The 27,087-nt window shown below is 45.7% G+C and overlaps 1 protein-coding gene across 1 annotated transcript in view; it reads right to left on the bottom strand.

Annotated features, from left to right (window-relative positions):
- Positions 1–27,087, bottom strand: part of ULK1 (unc-51 like autophagy activating kinase 1) — a 106,121-nt gene that overhangs the window by 54,278 nt on the left and 24,756 nt on the right. Inside the window, exons 4-8 of the mRNA XM_083717009.1 lie at positions 26,729–26,761; positions 24,738–24,774; positions 15,513–15,686; positions 14,942–15,015; positions 8,206–8,307 (exon numbers count right to left, since the gene is read on the bottom strand). Of these exons, the coding sequence (XP_083573135.1) occupies positions 8,206–8,307; positions 14,942–15,015; positions 15,513–15,686; positions 24,738–24,774; positions 26,729–26,761 (420 nt within the window). The remainder of the gene's footprint in view (positions 1–8,205; positions 8,308–14,941; positions 15,016–15,512; positions 15,687–24,737; positions 24,775–26,728; positions 26,762–27,087) is intronic.

Raw genomic sequence — 27,087 nt, forward strand, 5'->3', positions numbered from 1 at the left:
CATATATATAGTACATCTCTTAAAGTAAATTGAAATTTCAATCATGTACACAAAAAAAGAGAAAAAAACCCATATACTTATCTTTTCTTACATAATTATGAACCTTAAGCTTCAGCTGTATTAATGCTACTTTTTATGCGATTATTAACAAAAATATCATAAAGACTTTGGACTTCGTCAAATACATGAGAGCAAAAATACATGAAAACAAAAAAGGGGAAGCATAAATATACCAACTCTAGAAGACAAGAGCATTAACTGACTAAGAGCCACATGTGAAAGGGGGATAATAGTTGATGTTAAAAATACAATTTACCAGGACACAATCTACCTCCATGCCCAGAATATTGCCCCCTTGGCAGCTAGCACTATCGTCAAGTGCAGCCTGAGCCAGGGACCCCGAACACCATCTTTTTTCAAAACAAGACACTCTTGTGAAGCTAAATGCTTGCAAACCAAAAAGGAGATTGAGAGAGTTCAAAACACAAAATGAGAGGGGGGGGGGGAGAAAACAGGTGGAAGCTGTTGCTGCTGCAACCAAGCCAGAGACTGGTTGGGCAGCTGGCTCCACAATAATAGCAGCAAATGCTTGTAAAGTGTTCACCCAACACCACAGAACAGCACCCACCATTACAAAACATGACCTGAGCCGCTTGGCTGGGTGAGAAGCTAAAGCTCAATTAAGGAAAGCCTGAAGAATGGGACAGTCAATTCAATTGCATGATCTCACTCTCTTCCACTCCCCTCGCAAGTGGGTTCTCTCCTCCAACTCCAGGCTGCAAAAACCACACATTGTCACGAAGTTCAAAATATGGCAACTTATGCTTAGTGCTAACCCCCAAATCCAGTGCTGGGAATCGGAGGCAATCACTACTGCCAAGAGTCATTGAGGCTGCAATCCTAAAGCACACTTACTAGAGGGTAAGCCCCATTCAATATAGTGGAATTTGCTTCTGGAGTAAACCAGGACTGCGCTGTGACAGTCCATGCACTAGGGATGGAGATCCTGATGCCCTTCATGTATTTTTTTGGACTACAACTCCCATCATCCCTGACCATCGATATGCAGGTTTCTTTCTCATCCCTGCTCCAAACCCTAGTTTGGAAGTTAACACTATCTTAAGTTTGCCCAACTCAGATGGTCACTGCAAAAAACTATGGTTATTGCAACCAAGAAACAGAAGAACAAATCTGCAAGAGGGGAGCAGGAGGCAGGCTGTGTAAAAATCCTGGCATTGCTTTGAAGGATTTTCCAAACTGATCCTGAGTTGTGTACTGAGGATACCAGAGGATAGCAGAGTTAAGGCAGGCCTGTTTAGGGAAGTTTTTAATGTTTAATGTTTTATCATATTCTGTTGGTAGCCACCGAGAGTGGCTGGGGAAACCCAGTCAGATGGGCGGGGCATAAATAATAATTAATTATCTATTGTTGTTGTTGTTGTTGTTGTTGTTGTTGTTATTCATCTCCAGTCAGCCCTGAAATTCACAGGACTTAGCATAGCTTGTCTCACAGGTTTATTCAGAGAATAAAAATAGATTACATTTTCCTGAGGTTATTGGAGAGAGGGATATAAATTAAATAAATTTCAAAATGAAAGACAAGCTTTAGGGGCAAGACAGATTAATTTCTTCTGTCTCTCTGTACATACTCCAGTATTTCCAACTCCTGCACCCTAATATGCCAGGGTTGGCCAATCATAACTGCAAAACCAGTGATATTAAGGAGTCAGTGTGTAAGACAAGAAACGTGGCTTATATGTCTACACAAATATTAGAATGAGTATATTAACTATGCTTCCATTCTTCATCGTCATTAAAAAGCCCTTCAGTGGCATGCCTTTTTTGGGGGGGGGCAGGGTCAGGAACTGAATTAACAACTCAATAAACTGTCATCCAATCTGTTTACAAGGATTATGGATCCCATTAATCTCATCCCTCTGTTAGGGTCCATTGTTTTAATTTAGAGACACTGGTGAGCACAAAAAGCTCATTAAAATTAAAATAAAATGACCTGTCAGACATCTGGCTATTATTTAGGATGTGGGGGGGGTGGAGGAGGTAAACCTGCTGGGTGTCATGCAGCACAAGTATGGAAGTGTGTTCCTTTATTTAAAAAAACAGGGTGGGGGGGGGGAGAGACCATGCTACACATTATAACGTAGCAGACTATGTTCTTTTCTCTCTTTCCATTAATGTGGAATCTATGTGTGCCTTTTGCTGTCACTGCTTCACATTGTCAGCTGCCAACAGAGCATGGAAACACCCCAACCTGATGACATTAAATAAAGAATAACTGGGTGGATGCAGATGTTACAGGGAGAGCAGGAGGATGTGGCTCATGGAGACCATTTTCAGTAGCAGCCATGGTACTCGGTCCAGTATACCTGAAGGAGCATCTCCACCCTCATCATCCTGCCCGGACACGGAGGTCCAGCTCCGAGGGCCTTCTGGTGGTTCCCTCCCTACGAGAAGCGAGGTTACAGGGAACCAGGCAGAGGGCCTTCTCGGTAGTGGTGCCCTGTGGAACGCCCTCTCATCAGATGTCAAGGAAATAAGCAACTATCTGACTTTTAGAAGACATCTGAAGGCAGCCCTGTTTAGGGAAGTTTTTAATGTTTGATGTTTTTAATATTCTGTTGGAAGCCGCCCAGAGTGGCTGGGGAAACCCAGCCGCATGGCTGGGATATAAACAATTTATTTATTTATTTATTTATTTATTTATTTATTAATTATTAAAGTGAGGTACTTCTTTCAACCGCTGATTATCAGTCGTGAGAGCCTCTCCTGTACTTAAAATGTCACAGTTGGCTTTGGCTGAGCCTTGCTTGGGTAGGTGGGAGAGAGAAGGGACACATTTATTCTAGCTGATTTAAAATTTGGGCTTAAAGAGAGACGGACTATCAGCTCACATCCATTCAGATGGAAAAATACTCCCAGCAGGTTTCATATGCGTTGGAAGTATAATGACAGCTGCAACTCGCCCCTCACAACTTACACAACAGGCTTTCAAAAAGCCAGGCACACCCTTGCAATGGTTTTGCAAAGGCCATGCTGCTGCCGTTCCCACCCCCCCCTGATAACTGGATCCTTGTGCACACATATTGCACCTGCCAGACATCACTGCAAGGCACCAGGAAGCCTTGTGCCAGCTCAAATGCAAGGAGAACCATTTGAGAGCAAGGAATCTTTCTCTCATTACAGAGGGTGCTGGATGTAACGAGATACAAATACATTTCCCTATTGATCCTTAAGATTAGGAGGGGGGAGTTTCAAAAAGGGAATTTTGCAGGTTCTCCCTTGAGAACTTAAAGAAAGCCCTGCCTGCTCGCAGTCTTAAAGTACATCTACTGCAGCTTCCCATTTCAAGGAAAACCTGGCTAAGCCAGGAGTCACCAACCATTTTGGACCAGTGGGCACATTTTGAATTTTGAGAGTGAGCTGGGGGTGCCAGTCACAAAATGGCTGCTGGGGGGGAGCATGGCATAATTAAAAAAAAATAGAGGGATAGCCACCCCTGACAACCTTAGGCTTAACATGGAAAATCAGCTATATCCAGCTGGTCCTGGCTACTGAGAAATCACACACACAAACTATTGTCATAACAGGAAGCATTCCTCAGCACCAGGAAAAATATACAAGGCGCCAACACCACTCTCATTTCACAGAAATTACTTAGAAAGTAAATGTACATTTCCTTCCATAATTTTCTTTCTAGGAGAGCTAAGAGTCTGAGGTACCGGTCCAGGAACAACGTGGTGCTGCGTTGGTGACCTGTGGACTAAGCAGTGTTCCCAAGAAGCTTTAATAAGCCCCCAACCCCACTGCCACCATCTGCTTGTCCCCCAACACCTGCTAATCGAAGGGACACAGTCTCTCAATCTGGGTTTTTTGCTTTGCTCCCGTGATCAACTGACCATCTTTGCTGAACTTTTTAGACAACCATTTTCAACGGGCTGCTGGATTAACTTGTTTCAAACCCTTTTATTAGCTGTCAAGATCGCTGCTTTCCACTGTGGGGTCAGAACAATTACTCCTATAATCAAGAGTGGCTAATTAAGCGATGAGAGATTGCCAAAAATGGACACGGTTCTGGGTAAGATTTGGACAGAAGAAACAGACGGGGATCGTTCTACATGACGAAGCTCAAGCATTATATAAAAGCTCAGGAAAGGCATAATATACAAAATAACTTTATAAAGGAAACAACTGAAGTTTATGCCCATAATATTTACCCCCCCCTTTTTTTTTGTTAGCCAGGATAGACTCTCAATGTATTATTATTCTGGAATGATAAATAAATTATTCCGGAATGGTAAATCAAGATGAGGAATCTGGATGTGCAATTCTCAGAATAATGAGTGTTTTGTGCTTTTCAGTGTCGATTGTGGGGTCTGCTTGTTTTTTTAAAAAAATATATTTTTGTGTATGCATGTTTGCATAAAAGTAAGTAAGAAAATGTAACCACATAAAGACGCAAACTGAGGACGTTCGGGAGCATGCAAACCTATCAGCTTTGCATTATTACTAACCCCTTTACTTCACTTTCACTTATTCTTTGCACAGAATTTAGAGTTGGCCCAACCCTGCACCCTTTCTGTTTTCTGTTTTGTCTAATCAGCACAACTCCAGACACCAACTGTGTTGACACAGATTGAAGGATTATCAACCCACGGGCCTACACCTACTCCAAATGCCCTGGGCAAAAAGGAATGCCAGCGATGGACCAATGGAGCGATGCGTAAACATAAAGCAGCTTAACAGTAGAAAAAATGACCTGTCATAACAAGAACCATCGTGTGTTATATTCACACGGAGCTGTTCCAAGAGCTCACCAAGGATGGTGCACAGTGGAGGCTGTGGGGGCCACTCACCTATCAACCTCATTCTACCCTTAGCCAGCCCCCGCCTGCCTGCCCTTCTTCTTATAAGCAGTTCAAGGGGACAGGACTGCTTATCAGTTTCCTCCTGCTGTTTCAGCATTGTCCTTGTAGAATGTGGCAGGGAGAAGGATGAGGCCAAAGCTGGAGTTAGTTGGGTCAGGCCTCAACTACGGTTGGTCTCCCCTGCTTTCTGTCCCAATCGGCACCTGTTGCCATTACTTGAACATACTGAGCTGGTGTAGCAAGTGGGATTAAGAGTACGAACCAGGAAGTCTCTAAATGTAAATCTCGCCTTAGAAAGGAGAGAAGGGAAGTCACTGACCTAGGAAAGGAAAGACATCAAAAAGTGGTCTGGCTGGAAGTTGCATCACCACTTAAGAATGGGCCTAATTAATCTGGTTCTCCCAAATTAATTATTATATCAGACCCCAAAGTCCCAGACACCTCTCGGTTATTATTAAAAATCACGCCCATATGTGAAAACGCAAAACTCCAATTCTAGTTTATCAAGGCTGGAAGAGAACTGCTGTTGTGCAAGTCAAAACATCTTCAAGGTCTGCAAAAACCTGACTGCACTACTTCTTTATTTTTTAAAAAAGAATATTTGTTTAGGAAGACCTTTGAAGAACTCCTGTTATCTTTAGAATGCTCCAGGGGGCCCTTGCAACTCATTTTACTACTTAATTAACAAAAACAATTGAAGAAAAACCACACAAAATCCCACTTCCTCCTCTCCCTCCTGCTCCAGATGACCTCTCTCACGATCAAGATATAAAGAGCAATCCCGGGGCAGGGTGGAGCTGGGAATGGTAGGAGACAGCACATTTAAATATGTACACCCCAAGCATCTTTGTAAAACCTGGGGTTACGAACACACAGACAAGGAGACTAGAAAAGTTAAGCCTTGTTTGTGATCACTATTTGAGCTTTGCCCACCACAAAAAAGGAGCATTGGGGGAAAATCATCTAAGGGAGGAAGCAGCTTTTTAAAAAGTACTGAATGTTACAACATGGTTGCCACCATGCTAGATTTTCTAGTAAGCTTGCCAAATCAGTTTTATCCTTCATAGCCAGGTCCTTTGTGTGTGTGGCAATCATACTGGCAGCTGGTATCACTTGCTTGCTTGCTGAAGCTGAAACTTTGGGAGGTCCACAAATCTTAGCTGGCCTTGGGATCCAGCCAAAATGTATGCTTGCCACACGCACAGCCTGCAGACAAAGGGGCAAAGGATGTGCTCAATGTTACGCCATGCTCAGAGCTTGAAGCGATGGGGGGGACAAGAAGCCCCTGCCCTCCTCAGCTGGGGTACTAGAAGGCAGGGGGAAAGATGGCTCATCCCTCTTGCACAGAGTCTCAAAAAACACAGCAGGTAGTCTTGATGCTCTTTCCAAGTGCTTAGGACACCATCAGGCAGATTTCCTGCTCTTTTCCATGCTCGGCAGTACAGCAATTATCCCCGAGGTTGAACTTGCCATGCTCAAAATAATACTTGCTACACCCATTCTTAAGTCTCTCAGAGCAGAATGGGTAACACTTCCTGGTTAACGCGGTGATAAGTTAGCTTGGTAAAGTCAGCTACAGTATGCAAGCATAAAGCTGAGCATAATCTGATTGCAAAATCAAGCATTGCCTTTCGAAAACATCCAGAACACAGTGGACAGATTGTTAGGCAGACCTTGGTGGAACAGCCCAAAACCTTAAGAGAGGCAGAAAAGCCAATGTCACATGGGTTAAAGCCAGTCTAGTTATTTTGGCAACTGAGGCAGAAAATTCACAAGTGCCTCTCCCACTTCCTGGCAGTAAAAATAAATTTAAGCAACGAACATCCAAAATCAACTGCCTAAGGCAGCTGCCTCATTTTGCCTAATGGTTGGGCTGGCCCTCTGTATTGAACAGATTACTAAACTACTTAAGAGATATTACTCGGTACTTCTGGTTTGTTTCTGGGCAGTGTTGCTGTTGACCTACAAAAGCTCCAATGCCCAAGGCTAGGTTATCAGAAGGCTTGCCTTCTCCTGTAGGAACCTGCTGAGGACATCAAAAGGAACCTGTCTTCAGAAACAGGTGGGTGGCTACCAGAGACAGGCTTTAACTGTGGCAGCATTTGGGATTTCCCCCTCTACTTTTCTTACCTACTGATTCATTCCACTGTTGCTACATCTGAGGGGAAAGCGGTTGGGCTCAGAGAGCAGAGGAGGAGCTGGTATTGATTTTAGGGTTTGCTCGTTTTCATTTTGTATTTTTATATTCTGATGCAAGTCACTCTGGAAAGCTGCATTATCCAGAGGAGATGTGAACATATTTTAAATGGGAAAAGGCTTTCTAAAACCTTTTCTCCCAAAATGGTGCGGAGGAGGATGGCATTAGAAGTCTAGAGTGGGCGAGAGAAAGTGTCCTGTTTCAGTCCTTGCAGAGCGGATGGAGCCTCCTACCTGGGCAGGAAGCTCTATAGTCTACCCCAGGGATCGGCAACCTGCTGCCCACGGGGGTTGTTTAAACAGCCCAGGAGCCGCCCCCGAACTGAGCCAACCACTGGTCTACCCCATACAGTTGCTAATCCCCAAAGAAGCTTCCCCTCAGACCAATGGCCTGCCCAGACAGCTGCAAACTGGGAAACAGGCACTAATTGCAGCTAGGGACCCCTGACCATTAGGTCCAGTCGTGACCGACTCTGGGGTTGCGGCGCTCATCTCGCTTTATTGGCCGAGGGAGCCGGAGTACAGCTTCTGGTTCATGTGGCCAGCATGACTAAGCCGCTTCTGGCGAACCAGAGCAGTGCACGGAAACACCGTTTACCTTCCCGCCGGAGCGGTACCTATTTATCTACTTGCACTTTGACGTGCTTTCGAACTGCTAGGTTGGCAGGAGCAGGGACCGAGCAACGGGAGCTCACCCCGTCGCAGGGATTCGAACCGCCGACCTTCTGATCAGCAAGCCCTAGGCTCTGTGGTTTAACACACAGTGCCACCCGTGTCCCTAATTGCAGCTACTTGACCCCAATCTCCTCATACTTGGTTCCATTTTTCTTCAAGTACAGCAAGGGAAGAATCGTCCAGGGCGGCATACAGATTCAATAAACAGAGTAAATAAAATGAAGGAAGAAAAACAGTGCTACCATCCACCGAGACTTGTGGCATTTGCAACAGACCTGCTTGCGTCCCTCAGAAGGCCAAACCCAAAGTTTCTCCCCATGTGACATGGATGATGCTCAAGTTGGAGGCCAGAATTTTTTTTTTCAACGAAAACAACCTCCGGGGAGAGGCAGGTGAGCAATCCAGAAGGCCTAATGGGCAGCCATGAAACTAAACCACAAAGGTAACTCACCTGGAAGGGGGCTTTTCCAGTCAGACACTGGTAAATGATGGTGCCAATACTCCACAGGTCAGCTTTGGCGTCGTAGTGTTGGGACATAATGACTTCTGGGGCCTGCAATAGGAGAAGAAAGGGAATATTACACTTTGTTTTAATGCCTCAGCTTCCGATTTATTTTATTTTTTAAACCTTTTTCTTGGTAACTGTGAAAGAAAGTGAGTCCCTTTGGAGTCTCCCTTTCCAACCAGCATGCACGCACGCACACACACACACACACACACACACACACACAGAGGCCAAGATTCCACAAAAGAGGTTAGAGATTTTGTTCACAGCTTAGAACGATGTAGTTATACAGGCATGGAGAAGGTTATTTCATAACTCTAATCTGGTTAATTCAGGCGTGATTTTGCTTTAATGAGATAAATAAACTAACACCTTATCTCCTGACCTGCTGGAGACTGGGGGGGGGGGGGGTCCATGCCCTTCTCATGCATGCATGTTTCTGTTTGTGAGAATATATAATACACATTTGCATATTCTATTTGCATGTTCTATTGCAGCTGCGGGAGGCAGGGGATGCTAGCCAGGGTTTTTGTCCCAGGTGAAGCCTCCAAAGGGGCGTTACTAATGCTCCCAGCCTCTGTATGTGTGTACGCAAATGTGGGTGCCAAATTGGGTCTTTGACCTGGGTGAAATAAAGCCTATTTTCGCTCTTGTCATAAGTACTTGCATCCATATGTATCTGCATTCTATATTACAAGGGTAGCCAACACAGTGCTTTCCAGATGATGCTGGACTACAACTCCCATCATCCCTGGCCATTGGGCTATGCTAGCTGGGGCTGATGGGAGTTGCAGTTTAACAACATTTGGAGGTCATCGCATGGGCTAACTCATGTTCTATTGCAGGGGTCGGCAACCTAAGGCCCGGGGGCCGGATGTGGCCCAATCGCCTTCTCAGTCCAGCCTGCGAACGGTCTGGGAATCAGCGTGTTTTTACATGAGTAGAATGTGTGCTTTTATTTAAAATGCATCTCTGGGTTATTTGTGGGGCATAGGAATTTGTTCATTTTTTTTCCTTTTTTCAAAATATAGCCCGGCCCACCACATGGTCTGAGGGACGGTGGACTGGCCCACGGCTGAAAAAGGTTGCTGACCCTGTTCTATTGCACACACACATAAGTCATCACACTAAGCAAACTTCTCCCCTAAAAAACTAAAACCAATGTGCACACATGTTTGAAAAACAGCAACATCTTTTACCACCTGCCACCCAGGTGAACAAAAGAATCAAGCCAGGACAGGTAACACCAGACTTCACAGCCTGAATGACAATCTACAACAAGCTTCCCAAGAATATGGCCTACTACAAAGGAGAGTGTGAGGACAGCTTCCAGGAATGGCAGAGAAAGCTCCCCAAAGTCTGGCAATCACCCCTAGGCCTTGGCAGTGAAAAACCCACAGTCAGCTCCCTGCTTTAGGGCTGCACCAGATGAGGGTAAACAGACTAGTCGGCATAAACCTAGACTTGTCCTGATCACACATAATAACAGGGAGGGATGGGGCCCAATATTTATTACAGAACTCCCCATCTCCCCCTGAATAATCTCTTTGCAATTCCTCCCATGCATATTCCCCATTCAAACAAGATCCAAGCAAATTTGGCTGTGAGAAAGAGTGGAACAAAAGCTGCAGTGGGTTTTTTTCTAAGCGTGGGTGGGCGGTATCCTTCCTTATAGAGTCTGGATGTATCCCTCTAGATACATAAGCTTCAGGATGTGAACATGGCAAACCCGGAAGTATTTTTCCAGGTTTCACCCCGCACGCATGCGCAGAAGTGGTCCTCCGGTTGCGAATTCCTTGGGATGCGGCCGGACCTCTGGAATGGATCCTGTTCGCAACCGGAGGTACCACTGTATTTCTTACACTTTTATTCCACCCTTGTCCCAAGGAGCTCCAAGAAGTCCACCATTTTATTCCCACCATAAGCCAGTGCTTCCATTTCCAACATTTGTACAATTGACACTAATCTAGGGTGAGGAACCTGTGGGCACATCTGCATAGAACTTCAACCCCTCATTGGCCAGCCATCAAGGCAAAGGGGAGCTAAGGCCCAGCAACACCAGGAGGGCCATAGGAAAACAATAGCAAGCTCAGTAGCCTGCAACAGAATAAAATGAACAGAAACATTTTTCCTAAAAGCAATCAGATACTGCCTGCATGCCAACCCTTTCCTTATGGGAAAGCCTGCAGAAATAAAAAGTTTTTCACCTTAGACGAAATGTGTATGATGTTGGAGCCTATCTAACCCTTTGTTTTACACAGCACATCTAGTTTGGTCATCAGCCAGGAGCCCTTCAGCCATTCTCTCCTTCTCTCCCTCCCTTAGCCTTGCATCCCTCATAGTGCCAATTTATCTTCACAGCCATGCTCGGAGCTCCTCGGAAGAAGATGGAGACGTTTAAATGCCTTAAAGAAGAAACTTGGGAGTTTGCTGCCTCCACCTGCAATGCAAAATGGAACAGTCCATTCTAACACGGCAGCCTTTTACCATGTATGCAGCGATTAGGTCTTGATTCACACTGAGAGCCATGATGACGGGTCTATCTAATGCCCTCGGTGAATTAGACGTCAACGGCAACTGCTCATTTGCCAGGTTACCTGCAGGGATCTCCTGTGTGCAGCTGTGCCGGGTTTTTATTTGCCTTATTAGAAGTTCCTTGGCAGAACAATGCTGTGGGAAAGGCTAATCTGAAAACCAGATTTGATTTGATTTTTGCTTGGGAGCAGAGCATTAAACACAACGAACTGGTCTAGCCCAGCTGACACCACCTAAGGTAGTCCGGTATTGTCTGCTCATGCTGGCAGCATCTCTCTAGGGTTTAAGACAGGGAGTCTCCCCCATCATCTACTACCTAATCCTATAAAAGCAAGGAAGCAAAAACTTGGGAGATGGCAGGAACTGAACCTGGGATCTTTTGCACAAGAAACAGAAGTTGCACCACTGAGCTATGGTCTCTTATTAGCTGGAACAGAGGGACAAGAGTTGTGTGGGAAGATTGTGAACTGTTTTCTTTTCAACCTCCACATGAAACTAAAGCACACACGTAAAGAGTTGCTGTGACTCGATTCCCGTTATTCTTTATTTGGGCTGCGCACCAAGCTGCTATTGCATGTTTGCTAACCTCATACAAACAAGCCGTTGGCTGCATCCCCTAAGCTTGGTCCTTCGCCAGGACTTCCTCCCCCTACTGATCTTTGCAATCTTAGCAAACACTCTGCAGGCAACCTAGTCATATCAACAAAGAGGCCAGAGAGAAGAATTAGAAGCCATCAAAGGCTATCCTTTGAAAATGAGGCCTTGGCAGAAGCAGCAGCAGCGACAGACCCCAAGGAACCTCTCCCTTTCTGAGGCAGTGCATAATGGAACAAGAATTCATCTCTCCCCAGGGCTGAGCTAAAGATCACACCACAGGGTGGCAAGCTAGGCATGGATATGTGGATATGTGTGTGTGTGTGTGTGTGTGTGTGTGTGTGTGTGTAAAAAGTTAGCATTTTGTTAACACGTGAGGGCAAACTTGAAGTTTTGAGAATGTGTTCATCGTACACAGAGGCTGGATTTACACACACATCATGCACATATATGATGCTTGGTGTGTTTGTGATTTTATTAATGTACACCTGGTGATTTGCAGCTTGATGTGCAAATTGGATTTATGAAAAAGCAGGGCCAGGTTCGGATGTCATGACCAAGCCATGGTTTGAGTCATTCGGGCCATTCCTTGAAGTCACTCACATTCTTCCTCCACTCGAATGCTCCGATACCCAGCCTCACTTCCAGGTCCACCGTAACCACTGCTTGTCATTATGTCCGATTCACACAAACCATGAGTGCTGCAAACCAAGTCAGAACTGGACACCACTGTTTGGTTTGCCCGATTCATATACACAGAGAAATCAACTGTAGCTCTTGTGAGCCAGGAAAAGCAAGAGGAGGGAGATTGGAGAGTGGAAGGAGGAAGGAGGAAGCATTCAAGACCAAGGCATTGTCCAAACAAACCAAGTCATGATAAGTCCATGACACCTGATGTAGGCTATTCACACATGCAATTCATCACTTCACTGCCAACTGAAACACAAGAACTTGTGAACCATGTCACAGTAACGGGAAAGCTGGGACTGTCAAGTGCACTTTCAGATGTAGACCAGGCTTGCTGTTACTTAAGATGTAAAGGTCCTAAGGCAGACTCTTCAGGTGGCAATCAAGTGCCCAACATCCATACACAAACTGCCTTTTCCAACATAAGCTTGGTAGTCAATCTCATGGCAATGAGAAAAGATTCCGCCCACCCAAAAATTCATCCTGTTCAAACCAGACAAGTCTCTCTCTTTCCTCGTCTTTCCATTAGAAGAGGCAGCACTATTACTGTGGAACAGGATTATATATTAATGACAGGAGATAGAACTGGAGGCATTACCAAATGGATGCTGTATTTCTGTCTCATAGCAAAACACCACCATCAAATGGAAAGTAAAGAGAGCAAGGAGACAGACTTCTTGTGATTGCTTTCAATCTCAGACTTCATTGCCTGTTCTCCTAGATTGCTATTTTTTATTTATTTTTTTGCAAAGAATCCAGCTGAGTCCCAAAGGAGAGGGGGCAGTTTTACAAAAATCAAAACTTCCGTCTCTAGCTGAAAACATGGCAGGATCCAGAGTAGAGAGGGGGAGCTCCTTCATGAGTGAATCAGAAGGAATGCTTTTAGTCAGAAAGTGATTCCCTTTCAGATCGCCTCACCCCAAATCAACTTCAAATGGGGCCCAGCAGAAAAGCCCCTGAACCTATTTGCCCGTAAAGTGGTAGGCTTTCTCCACTCTGGAGGGGATGTTGTGCCTGCAAATTTCAATCACTTCTGTCCTCTCCTGAGTACTTAGAGGCAAGCATGGCTTCTTTGTTAGCTAGGACTAGAGAATGCTTTCCTATCAAGAATATACTTCCTTTAACATAAGCTTTCTTATTTTATACCAAGTATATAAAAGGTAAAGGGACCCCTGACCATTAGGTCTAGTCGTGACCGACTCTGGGGTTGTGGCGCTCATCTCGCTTTATTGGCCAAGGGAGCCGGCGTACAGCTTCCAGGTCATGTTGCCAGCATGACTAAGCTGCTTCTGGCGAACCAGAGCAGCGCACGAAAACGCCCTTTACCTTCCCGCAGGAGTGGTACCTATTTATCAACTTGCACTTTGACGTGCTTTCGAACTGCTAGGTTGGCAGGAGCAGGGACCGAGCAACCGGAGCTCATCCCGTCGCGGGGATTTGAACCGCCGACCTTCTGATCGACAAGTCCTAGGCTCTGTGGTTTAACCCACAGCGCCACCCGCGTCCCTACCAAGTATATGTTTTATACTTATTTTATACCTTTCAATTCAAGGTGTACTCCAAGCAAGGATTCATTTAACTGAAGTTAATTTCTGCTGCTGCTGCATATAAACCCTAAAAGCAGGCAGAAAACACCCTTTCAAAAATACAAAGCATTGTCTGAAGGCACACTATACTGTAATATTGCTGAAGCTAAGCAGGCTTGCATCTGGTGCCTAGGTGGGAGACCCCTCCCCACTGAAATCAGTTCATGTCACCTTGAGTTCCACAACAAAAGAGAGCCAGGTCTAGGTAAATAAATACAATTGTAGCCCAACTGATAATTTCAGAGCCAAGCCTTATCATGGAGTACAGGCCCTGGAGCTGAGCCCTGGCTAAGCTAACCTCTGAGTGAGACTACTCTATGGCTTTTTGCCTGCACAACAGCAGAAAACACAATAGGCCAGAGCAACAGAAGACCACCTGTGTTCACACAAAGCAGCAGCGACAATGAAGATTGGTTTACGATCCCGAACAGCAACCCTTTGCATTATGGGGAGATACATCGTTTACAACCAGGATTCTAAAATCAATACATCAATCCACACTCAACTGGCACAGCCCACAGGCCCAGAGCCAGCTATCAGTTCAGCTGAGCATTGGCTGAGGGCCAAAGGAGTGCGCAAAAGCCCCTCACCAACACGACCCACTTTTGAATGGGAGCTGCCCAGAGGGTGCAGAATTCTTACAGTGAATATCAATCGCTCACACATGCACAGTTCATCACACTCAATGAGGGCAAAGAATCACAGGGTGGAACAGGGCAATGCAGAGAAGCACAGGTTAAGATTCTCAGTGGCTTCCATTAAGTTCTATGGTACAAAGCACAGGCAAGACTGGGGAGGGGAGTCCTGGGTTCAATCCCTGGGAGAGAGATGGGGAAGATTCTTGTCTGAAACTCTAGAGAGCCATTGCCACCTACACAATAGTGAGGCAGGTGGCCAAGCGGTCAGACCCTATGTTCTACCTCCTCGCGATTCCACAAAATGGGAGATTGCCAGAAGCAAAGCAAGAGAGAGACACCACACCTTTAGCAGGGAGCTGTAATACTTTGCCCCGCTCATCACCACTGTGGTGGTTTGACAGGAAAATGCAGAGTTGATTTGTTTTACTCAGGCATTTAAAGGCACATGGCAGCAGAGATACAAAACAGGACATGGCAGGGAACATCATACAACAGGAAGTGAGAAGAGACCCAATTGGAACAGAGCCTTACATTCACGTTCAATAAGCTTCATTAACGGATGGTCATTTTTAACTCCCCACATTCTGCAGTGATAAAGAATAGTCCCTACTGCGGGCAAAATGATAACCAGAATGGACTTACCATGTACATGGGGGAGCCACAGAGAGTCGCAGCCATCATATTGCTCTGCAGGTATCGTGCAAATCCAAAATCAGCTACACGCAGAACCAAAACAAGCCAAAAAGAAAGGAAAACAGAGCAAGGTTAAAATAAATGACAGCTCACAAACACAGTACACGTACATGAATGACCACCACTTGGTGACAACAAAGGCGCACTTGCGTGTGCCAAAACAACTGTTGTTGAACGCAGTCGATAGTTTTTGTATCGCCCCAAAACACAGAATATATTTTAACAGAGGAAATTGTTGCACTCGGCTGTCAAACACACTTGCTATAGAGCAAGCTGAATACTTCTGTGTAAATTCACATAGAACTGCAATATAAAAATCCAGAACAATCCACTGAGTGAAGCGGACAAAAATAAAAAAAAATGCATGACTTTTTTTTTTTTAAAACCAATTACTTGGCCTGGTTTGGAATTCCACTTGTGATATTTGGAAAACCAGTTTCAACTACAATATTTGTTACACATTACCAGCAAACATTTTTAATTTTTTTAAAGAAATCAATGGATAGCTCCAGGGGCTTACCAATCTTAATGCGAATATTATTGGGGTTTGATTTTTTGCCCCCCACAAAAGAAAGGAGGATGTTTTGAGGTTTCAGATCCCGGTGGATTATCCCTTTGCTGTGTAGCACCTTCATGGCGCCGGCAATTTGCTGCAGAAAGAGTCTGATCGTATCTTCGCTGAGGGTCCTCATACCTAGCGAGGAGAAAAGGTGGGGGGGAGATTAATAGCTGCAAAACCAGCTATTATAATAACTGATAACCATCTATGATAAGGAGCGAATATCACCCATAAATATCTAGCACTGCAAGGGCCAATAGGGATAGGCATGGTACAATTTATTTAAAATTGTAAATAAAAGCCATTGCAGCATAATATCACAGCCCCCTCCCAAACAGCAGCAGCAATAAAAACACATAGGTTTCCATATTATCAAGGAACGTCCCCCCACCCCCAAAAAAGGCTCCGAGTTCAGGAGAGTGAAAACTTCTATCCCTGCATTTTATCTTTACAACAATCCTGCAAATTGGCTTAAGGCTGTGAGGTGGAGATTAGCCCATGCTTCATGACTGAGTAAAGATTTGGACCCGGGTCTCCTAGTCACCACCCAACACTCCTGCCACAACAGCTCCATAATGAACATTTATGTTATTATTTTTGTAACTGTCTTAAATGCAGTTGATGAATCAAATAGGAATCTGTTATAATTTGCTCAGTCCTAACCTGTGAGCCGCAGGTTCGGGTCAAGTGACAGAAGTGAGCAGAGCCCCGTTTCCCAAAGCCCTCAGGGAACTGGGCACGAGTTATGAGGCATGATGTGTTAGAAAATACCTCAAGAGTTATTAAAGAGGTGTGTGCGTGTGTGTGCACGCCATGCTTTTGCTGCGTTTACCTCAGAGCAGCTGAGCGAGATCAGGCTCACACACAAACAATGCATCATGGGGGTGAATTAGCCACTTCCTCGGACACTTCCTTCCTCAGGTGGACGGTAGACAACGTTCCCTCTTGCACTCAGCAAAAGTCAAATTAACCAACGATTTGCCTTATTTTCACATCATTCAAGATGTGATCCCCGAGGGAGACAACTTACTCAGGCTAATGGCCTGTCTGCCACCTAATAACTCGGTTCTCTAGGACTCTAGGATTTAGTTTTCTTTGCTTTAACGCAGGTGTAGGCATCCTAAGGCCTTGGGGGCCAGATCCGGCCTGATCAGTGTGTTTTTACATGAGTAGAATGTGTGCTATTATTTAAAACACAACTGTGGGTTATTTGTGGGGCATAGGATACATAGCTGTCAACTTTTCCCTTTTCTTGCGAGGAATCCTATTTGGAATAAGGGAATTTCCCTTTAAAAAAGGGAAAAGTTGACAGCTATGCATAGGAATTCGTTCTTTTCCCCCCCTAAAAATATAGTCCGCCCCACCACATGGTCTGAGGGATGGTGGATGGCCCCATGGCTGAAAAAGGTTGCTGACTCCTGTTGTAACATATTCCTTAGGGCTGCCTTTTGGGGGCAATACAGTAACCACAATGCAATAATCCAGAACAGCATTGAGTGGGTCAAGCGCATGCACACACACAGGCACCGATGTTTCTGGACTGCAATGCCCATCATCCCCGACTCCCAGCCAAGCTGGCAGGGGCTGATGGGAGTCGGAGTCCAACAACATATGGCGGGCCACCGGGTTCATCATGGCGACTTGCCATTTTGGCTACTACATCTTGCTGGAGGCAGAACTCCTCTCAATACCACTTGCTGGGAGCTGCAGATGGACTTCGGTTCTGCTTTTGGACTGCCCATCACACACACAAACACACGTCCCACTGGGTAAAACACACAGGACTAGGCCCTTTTGCTGAGGAAATTTACCGCAGCTTGGGATTCACAATTTTACACACACACACACACACACACACACACACACACACACACATTGATATACAGGTTTTAAACATGGGAGGAGGAAGGGGAGCGGACAGAGGCCATCCAAAACCAAGCTTAGTCAGCAGCATATCGCCGACCCCTTCACCTGTTCACAGAGCCAATGCCAACCCTGGGTGCTTCTTGCGAGGGCTTGCCAATGTGCACATTCAATGCCAAGGCATGCTGACTAATGCCGTGACAACGTTTTGGCAAGAAGCAAACCCATCTCCTCTTCCGCCACGTGGAGGGACAAGCTGAGCTCATCCTCAACATTTGGGCCAGCGAGTAAACACACAGGTGCCTGGGCTGGGGGCGGGGGGCAACGTAATTCAAAACCTGCCACTGCCTTGCAGTTGAGGAGTAAAGGGAGTCCAGAACAGGAGTGGAATCTAGGAATCGGGGCAAAGTTACAAGCGCCGAATTGCTGCCATTTCAAGGACGGAGGGCCTGCAGCATGGGCTTAATGCCGGATTACCAGATAGGCAGAGTAGGCATCGGACAATGGGCTCCACACCTTTTAGGGGCCCTGCAAAAGCAGTTCAAAATAATCAATTTGATCTTGAGAGAAAATTACAATCAAGCTTTCTTAGCTCAACTTGCTCCTCCTGTATTCTCCCTGCCCAATAAATCCAGAAGCAAAACGGTCGCTGCACACCAAGGTTACATACACTGCAGCAATGCCGTCCCACATTTGCAGTTGTTTTGCTCAAAATCTGGTCCTCACTGCACTGTGTTGGTGTCATTGTAAGGAAAAAACAACACCTTTCTAGTCCTCATTGATTCAGAAAAAGCTTCAAAACAGGTAGAGAGCAAACATTATGGAGAGAAAGCTGGGAAATGAGGATGAAGGATTCTATGTGGCAGAACTATTGGCAAATTTGGGGAACTGGAAGGAAGCTTCAGTGTGGCTCACAGCTTCCCAGCTCATTCCTATTCTTCCTGCCCTCTAATAACATCAAGGAGTATCTGTTCTGTTTCTTATACACAGGTATGTAATGTTCTCATCATTCCCAGCTGATCTATCTTTTATACAGATTGAGGTGTTGGAATTGCAGACCCTGATAGTGTCCCTATTTTCCAGGGACAGTCCCAGATTTATAGAAGCCATCCTAGTTTCTGATTTTATCCCGGAATGTGACACTTTACCTTAGGAAATTCCTATTTTCAACAGAGAAATGTTGGAGGGTATGGAGTTACCCAAACTCCCAAGCCATCTGAAGATTTTTTTTTATGTTTAATGTTTTATTATGTTTTTATATATGTTGGAGGGCACCCAGAGTAGCTGGGGCAACCAAGTCAGATGGGCAGGGAAGAGGAAGAGGAAGAGGAAGAGGAAGAGGAGGAGGAGGAGGAGGAGGAGGAGGAGGAGGAGGAGGAGGAGGAAGAAGAAGAAGAAGAAGAAGAAGAAGAAGGGGACCTCCCTAATTTCATCAGAGAAATGTTGTAGGGTATGGAATTGTACAATTTCAGACTTACAGGTACTATTCTTCCAAAAAAAGAACTCCCACCCCCACTCCTCGCCCTAAACTTCCTCATATGCTCTAAGGCAGCCCTTTTTAGGGAAGTTTTTAATGCTTGATGTTTTATTGTGTTTTTAATATTCTGTTGGGAGCAGCCCAGAATGGCTGGGAAACCCAGCCAGATGGGCGGCGTATATTGTTATTGCTATTATTATAACTTTTTTATTGTAATTTTAATTAAATTTTCAAATTATACGTTTCAAAATGAACATTTTGCACAATGCCATATATCCTTTGACTTCCCTTCTTTTCCTTCCATGGTTCAATTTACTTATCGATCATTCCTGCATATTTTACCATTCTCATATGCTAACTTTCTAACTGCAGGCTTTAAAAATGTTCAAAGAGGTGGCATCCCAGCCCCTAACACTGGTATTGTGAATGCAGTCCTTTGTACCTTGTTCTATCACACTCAGCCTCAGGGAACACAATCTGGATGGTAGTAGCTGTCATTTTAAATGCCACACTGAAGAAGCGTAGCTAATCTTTAAAAGGTCTCTGTTGTTAAGAAGAAGAAAAAGTTTTCCAAGAACAGAACCAATTATTCCGATTGGCTGGCTCCTGCTTTAGGAAACATAACTCCATTAAGACCAAAGATTAGCTACCAACTAATGGAGAAAGTGAGGGGGCAGACAAAAGAGCATTACAAAACAGTAAACAAATTAGGAACCACTTAAAAAAAAATTTGTCAAAATGCCTCTATCAGTGACATTTTGCAAAAATCTTGCAGAATGGTGTCCCTGTGTCTATGCCCATGAATAAAACACAGAAAATATGGCTGTCAATGGTTAATTCACTTTGCAGGACCTCTATAGAGTGGTGCTTCGCAAGACGAAAAGAATCCGTTCCACGAGTCTCTTCGTCTAGCGGTTTTTTCGTCTTGCGAAGCAAGCCCATTAGCGGCTTAGCGGGCTTAGTGGATCAGCTGTTAAGCGGCTTAGAGGCTTGGGAAAAAGGGGGGGAAAGGGGAAAAAAACCTGCAGGAACTCGCAAGACATTTTCGTCTTGCGAAGCAAGCTCATAGGAAATTTGTTTTGCGAAGCACCTCCAAAACGGAAAACCCTTTCGTCTAGGGGGTTTTCCGTCTTGCGAGGCATTCGTCTTGCGGGGCACCACTGTACATCTTGCCTGGGACTCGTATAATCCTATTCTGACATTTGAGATCGTAGACACAATTCAGTCCCTAGCTAAAGAGGCTTCCTCTACTTAACCTGAGCTTTGGAAACTTGCCTGACTGATGTCCATAGGGAAAGCTTTCCAAACTTTGGGCACCACCAACAGAGAGACCCTGTATTTGCATTGGGGACATGCCAGAGTGAAAGGCATCTGAGACTAATATCCTTATGGTTTGGGCAGATATATATAGAAGGCCCTGTCTAACAGGTGTTGTTCCCTTTGTTTGTTGTTGTTTTTTTGCCACAGTTGAGACCTTTTGGAGCATAATGGCCCGATCTTAAAAGTAATAATTTTATCTATATTTTAAAAAGCCACGTGGTATGCACAGTCCTGCCGTCAAGACTCCTCCGCATTCCGGCTGCTAAAAGCCAAATAAATGATCTGAACTCATTCATAAAACATTACAACACTAGCTCTGGAGGGGAAATAAGAATCCAGTTTTTTTAATCTTGCCGTTCCAGCAGCTCAACATGAAAGAGGTTTAAGCGGCCATGATCAGTGGGGCTGGGATAGGAGAATTCATCTCCCCCCCCCCCCCCCCCGCTCATGAACCAACTTAGCACCAAATTGACAAAAAGGAGGATGACAGCCTTGATTAACATTGTTTTGTTTAAACATGGCCGAAAAAAACATTCTGAGAGATGATTAAACATGGAGAGACAGCTTTAATCTTTTAAGTTAGCACGTGAGACTAAAGGCTTTTAAAAAGGAAGTGTGTTTAGCCGCAGGAGGCAGAAGTGAAGGGAAACGCATTCTAAATTCACTGTGCATTCAGAAGAGTGGCTACTTTAAAATCCAGAAATATAGAAGCCTGTCTCCATTTGGAAGACATCGCAAACATTTACTGATCTGCTGTTAGCGTGTGTGTTTTTTAAACTTTTACTGCTAAAGGAAGAATTACTGGGATGAAGGAGAACAGCAGGAGATAGACCCATTTCTCGTTTTGGGTAACTGGGACAGCTGGTTTTTGGAGGCGTTTTATAGGAACTATCTCCCTGGTATCAGAGTTGGAGGGAGCCTTGCAGACGAGCTAGTGCAACCCACCCCCCCCCCCAAAAAAAAAATGGAGGAGAAAGGGCTGCGGCTCAGTGGTGGGACAACTGCTTTGAAAGCAGAAGGTCCCCGGTTCTCTCCCTAGCATCTCCAGGTAGGACTGGAAATCATGAGGACCATACTGAGTTAGACGAGCCTGTGGTCTGACTTGGTACAAGGTGGCTTCCTACGCATGAAGGTTCTCCATGCAGTTGGGGTTGGGAAGCGCTGTTTCTCAGCAGGAGAGCACCTGCTTTGCATGTAGAAAGTCTCAGGCTGACCAGTAGAAGGTAGCTTCCTAAATTCCTGCACAGGAAATGCAGAGCAGCCCCGACATTTGGCTGCCTGCACTCCTCTTGAAGACTTCCAACAAGGAAGAGGCCACCAGCTCTCTGAGTAAAGGGTTATATCAGGGGTTGCCAACCTGGTCCCTGCCACCCACTAGTGGGCGTTTCAGGATTCTAGGTGGGGCAGTAGGGGGCTCTATGGCACAAGCTGAATCCTCCTTCCATCGAGCACTGGTGGGCGGTAAGGAAATCTTGCCATCAAGAAAGATGCATTAGTGGGCAGTAGGTATAAAAAGGTTGACTACCCCTGGGTTATATTGTGGTACTGCCCATACCATGAAGAAGCTTATTAAAAGCTAGGCAGTAGAGGAAGCAGATGTGGACAGGGCCTCCTGGATGGTGTGGGAGAACTCAATGATGTGGCTTTGTTTTGCTAGTTCCTGGGAATCGCAAGCAGGTAGAGTGCTATTGCCTCCAAGGTCTTGCCTGCAGGTTTCCCAAAGGGATCTTGTTGACCACTGTGAGAACAGGATGCTGGACTAGGTGGGCCTTTGGCGTGATCCAGCACAGCTCTTCTTAAATGTTCGTTTAAAGGGAAAGGGACCCCTGACCGTTAGGTCCAGTCGTGACCGACTCTGGGGTTGTGGCGCTCATCTCGCTTTATTGGCCGAGGGAGCCGCCATACAGCTTCCGGGTCATGTGGCCAGCATGACTAAGCCGCTTCTGGCGAACCAGGGCAGCGCAAGGAAATGCTGTTTTCCTTCCCGCCGGAGCGGTACCTATTTATCTGCTTGCACTTTGACGTGCTTTCGAACTGCTAGGTTGGCAGGAGTAGGGACCGAGCAATGGGAGCTCACCCCGTCGCAGGGATTCAAACCGCCGACCTTCTGATTGGCAAGCTCAAGAGGCTCTGTGGTTTAACCCACAGCGCCACCCGCGTCCCTCAAAATGTCCTTTTACTGGATATTAATTCTGTATTTGTTCAATGTTATTATACGTCACTTTGCGGCATCGTTTTAGGGTCATACAACAGGCTATCCAGCATGTGGCTCTGACTGGTGCCTGCAAGGGAGACCATTGGGGTTCATGTAACTTACTGCGACTTTTAGCTAATACTAGAGGTTTTTAAAAAATAAAAATAAAACAAGAATAGTTGTTGCAAGCAGGAAAAAAAACCCTAGAGTCCCATCTCCTTCCCTCCAAATTGGGTAGAGGAAGAGGTATTAAAACTGGGTTTTGTTTTGGGGTTTTCCAAGGTTAAAACATGAGATTAAAGGGCAAGATGTGGTTGTTGAGCAGACAAACATTTCCTAATTTCTTTCATTCAATGAGCCTGGATTGCTAAACCTTGCTTCAGGCAAATCATTTGCAGTATTTAAAAACAAACAACCAAATCAGCAAAAGGAGGGGGGCGGGACTTAATTGCAATGGTCTTGTAAACAGAAAACCAACTGTTGAAAAGTAGTCCAAACAAAACCAGTCATTACTGACCTAGATTATATACAGTCGGTAAATGACGGCTCAGGGCTTGGAGATTATCAGTGAGGAAGTAATGTCCAAAGGAGCAGAGATGACAGGCTGCAAACTAGTCATTAGCATAAGTAGTGTTACTCCAGACTTTGCTTTCACAATAAAGGTAAAGGTAAAGGTACCCCTGCCCGTACGGGCCAGTCTTGCCAGACTCTGGGGTTGTGCGCCCATCTCACTCAAGAGGCCAGGGGCCAGCGCTGTCCGAAGACACTTCCGGGTCACGTGGCCAGTGTGACATCGCTGCTCTGGCGAGCCAGAGCTGCACACGGAAACGCTGTTTACCTTCCCGCTAGAAAGCGGTCCCTATTTATCTACTTGCACCCGAGGGTGCTTTCGAATGGCTAGGTTGGCAGGCGCTGGGACCGAGCAACGGGAGCGCACCCCGCCGCGGGGATTCGAACCGCCGACCTTTCGATCGGCAAGCCCTAGGCGCTGAGGCTTTTACCCACAGCGCCACCCGCGTCCCCCTGCTTTCACAATAGAAGACAACAAATGCTGCACTTTTCAGGGTCCATGTCAGATTGTGGTGGAACTCCTTTGTAAGCAAAAGCCATAACTCAGAGGCAGAGCATCGCCTTGCATGCAGAAGTTTCAATCTCTGACAACTTCAGGTAAGCATGCAAGAGAACCCCGTCTGAAATCCTGGAAAGAGACTACCAGTCCGTGGAGACAACCTGGAGCTAGACGGACCAACAACAACTCCTTAGATGTCAGCTTCCTATGTCCCCCCACCAAGTCACCCACCCATTCCTCCGAAACACATTCACCCTGCATACAGTTGTGTGTTTGGGTGGGAGGGTGTGGGGCCACTACTAGGTTTTGATTTGTGGTGGGTTGTCATCAGGTTAAGGATGTCCAAGCAGGACCACCCCCTCCCTTGAGGTCATTGTTAGTGACAGGCTGGGCTTCTAATTGTCCTGAACCCCAGCGTACCCGAAGGTAAGTCCTAATAGTACACACAGTCCCAAGAGTGGTCAGAAAGTGCAAATAGTCAAATACCAGTCCAGGACCAACACAACGAGCAAGGTCCAAAGTCAAGATCCGCAAGGTCAGCTCCCTCCTTCTGCAGAATCTCCAGGGTATCTGCGGTCAGTCCTAAGTCGCAGTCCAGTGACGTTGCCAAAGCATGGTCCATCAATGGAGAAAGTTGGGCAAACACTGGGTCTCCCCCTTCAGGGAGAATTATGCCTCATAACATTATATGCCTCCACACGAAAGCCATAGAAAAGTACTTCTAGCATGTGGATGGGATCATGGAGTCATAGAACTGCACAGTTGGAAGGGACACCAAGGTTCATCTAGGCCCTTGCAATGCAGGAATCCCAGGTAAATAATCCCTGACAGATGGCCACCAAACCTCTGTTTTAAAACACTCAATGAAGGAGCGTTCAACAGCTTCCAAGTTGTTGCTATCATTGAGCCTACCGCTCGAGTCAGCACGGTTGCATGGAACTTCTCCATATATCAGGCAAAGTGGTAGGAGGAGCTTATCTTGCCACGCCCCTCATGAGGGGGCAGGGCAAGGTCCAAGCCAACCTTGGCACATCACAGCAACATTTCCAAATTCCCTAAACCCCTAGAAGAGCTGGAAGCTGATCAGAACTCCCCCAAAACAGGGACAACAGCACGAAAACCCTAAGCACAAGTTTTGCAGAATTAAAAAAAAACCCCAGTGATCCACTTATATATTCCAGGCGCCACATTGGAGCGGCAAACATTTCGACATGCTATTTAGGTTCTGCCAAAAAGAGAAGAGACATCAGGGATGATACTTACTGTGCAAGTAATCTGCCAGGTCTCCACCATTGCAGTACTAGATCAGAGAAGGGAGATAAAGAGAAGTCTGTAAGCAAGAGTTTAGTTAAAAATTCTGTCTCACCAAGGCTCTACAATAAAGCACAGAAACAATCCCCTAGTTGTTTCCTGCCCTCAGCGGCAATTCACAGAACTCGGGCCCAGTGGCGTAGCGTGGGGGGTGCAGGGGGGCCGGCCGCACCGGCCGCAACATCTGGGGGGGCGTGCTCGCACTCGCAGCTCTCTGCCCCTACTAAAATCCACGGGTTAGGGGGCGCACATTACTTGCCTTGCCCCGGGTGCTGGCAACCCACGCTACGCCACTGCTCGGGCCACTTCAGAAACTAAGGAGACTGGCCTTTTCCAATTGCAAAATGCCAGAGCTTGGGATCTGGTAACTGCAGTGTACATTGTTTTCTTCATTTATTCAGCTTACAAATATTGATTCTTGAAATGCGGGAGACATTTGGACAGGGGTAGTCAGCCAGTGCCCTCCAGATCTTGTTGGACTCCAAATCCCACCAGCTCTAGTCAGCGTAACCAATGGTCAGAGATAGAGGGAGTTTGGGATCTCAGGTTAGGGCTTTCTGGACCCATGTGTGTGTGGATCACTGTTTCCACTGGATCCCTTTCCCCAGCCCACCCTCAACTTCTGGGGTCTGAACAGAAAATCTGCATGCCTACACATTCACAGAGATTAGGGATGGACCCAGAAGGCACCACCACAATCCCTGCCACCAAGTAAAATGCCCCCTTCTACTGCAAATATATTATCCCAAGTTCTGCCGCACTGACATAGTCCAGCTAATATGAGCAAATCCTGTTCCTTCTCCAATGTTGCTTTCAAGAGGATGTCCATGGCTAATTTACTGACCCTAGAGACCAAAACAGCAAAAGCCTTCCAACAACAGCCAAACATTTCATTTTAGAAGGTCTATGCAGGCACCAAGATAGTAACCCAGGCAATAGGTTGGCTTCCCAAATAGCGTTTTTTAATACAATAGCCTTGCAGGCAACATTATGATTTTTTAACGTGAGTGCATCTTTTTTTCTGAATTAAAACCAGAGGCATATTTTACTCTTAGACTTATAATATATGTCATTGAGTAATTATTTACATGCAGGCATGGGCAACGGTGACCCTCCATGTATTATTGTACTCCCAAGACACCTGGACAACTCAGGACGCTGAATGGTCATCTGAGATGACATAGATCACTTGGGGAATTTTTTACTTACAGAACCATACCCTACAGAGTATCATGCTGGTGACCAAAAAATAATAATAATATTTCCCTCCTTTGCTCTTGCACTCTGGAGTGCTCTCCATCAGTTGCTTCTGACATCTTGTTGCAAACAGTCATGGCTTCCCCCAAGGAATCCTGGGAACCATAGTTTCTTGAGGGTGCTGTGAGTTGTTAAAGGTAAAGGTGAAAGACCCCTGACAGTTAAGTCCAGTCGCAGATGACGGGTTGCGGTGCTCATCTCGCTTTAGAGGCCGAGGGAGCCAGCATGACTAAGCTGCTTCTGGCGCAATGGAACACCAAAACCAGAGCAGTGCACGGAAATGGCATTTACCTTCCCGCCGGAGTAGTACCTATTTATCTACTTGCACTGGCATGCTTTCAAACTGCTAGGTTGGCAGGAGCTGGGACAGAGCAACAGTTCACCCCGTCGCGGGGATTCGAACCGCCAACCTTCTGATCATCAAGCCCAAGAGGCTCAGTGGTTTAGACCACAGTGCCACCCGCATTCCCCTCACAGAGCTAAAATTGCCAGAATTGATTTACACTCAGTCCCATTTCCCAGGGGACTCTCTGAGCAGAATATGATTCACTTGGCAACTCTCAGCACCCAGGATTCCTTGGACGAAGTCTTTATAGTTTAAAGTAGAATGACGATGCTTTAGGTGTCTAGTGCAGATGTGACTTAAAAATAACCTTCACCTTTGATAAGAGTTCAGAATTACTCACCTCCATTACCAAGTAAACAGAGTTGGCCATTTCCTAAAAGAAAAGAAAGGGGATGGGGAAGAATTAGTTGTTTTTCAAAAAAGAAAAAGAAAAAGGTTTGGATCCAGTGCCGGAGAATTTAACACAGAGTTTACCAAGGTGTTCAATTCTACATGCCTTTCCCTTTTAATAGACCTGAATCATTTAGGCCCCCTTCCATATTCATTAGAGGCTCCTGGGTACTCCTAGCTGCACATTTAACAAACACACTTGCCTGAGTGCAATATCAAAAGCCTTTGCTGTTTCCAATTTACCACAGCCCTCCGAGGCTTCATAACTACAATTCCTGTAAAAGTAACATGTGCGCTGGAAACTGAGGA

Source organism: Podarcis gaigeae (genome assembly GCF_964106915.1).
Source record: "Podarcis gaigeae genome assembly, chromosome: 16".
In the NCBI taxonomy this organism is placed as follows: Eukaryota; Metazoa; Chordata; class Lepidosauria; order Squamata; family Lacertidae; genus Podarcis; species Podarcis gaigeae.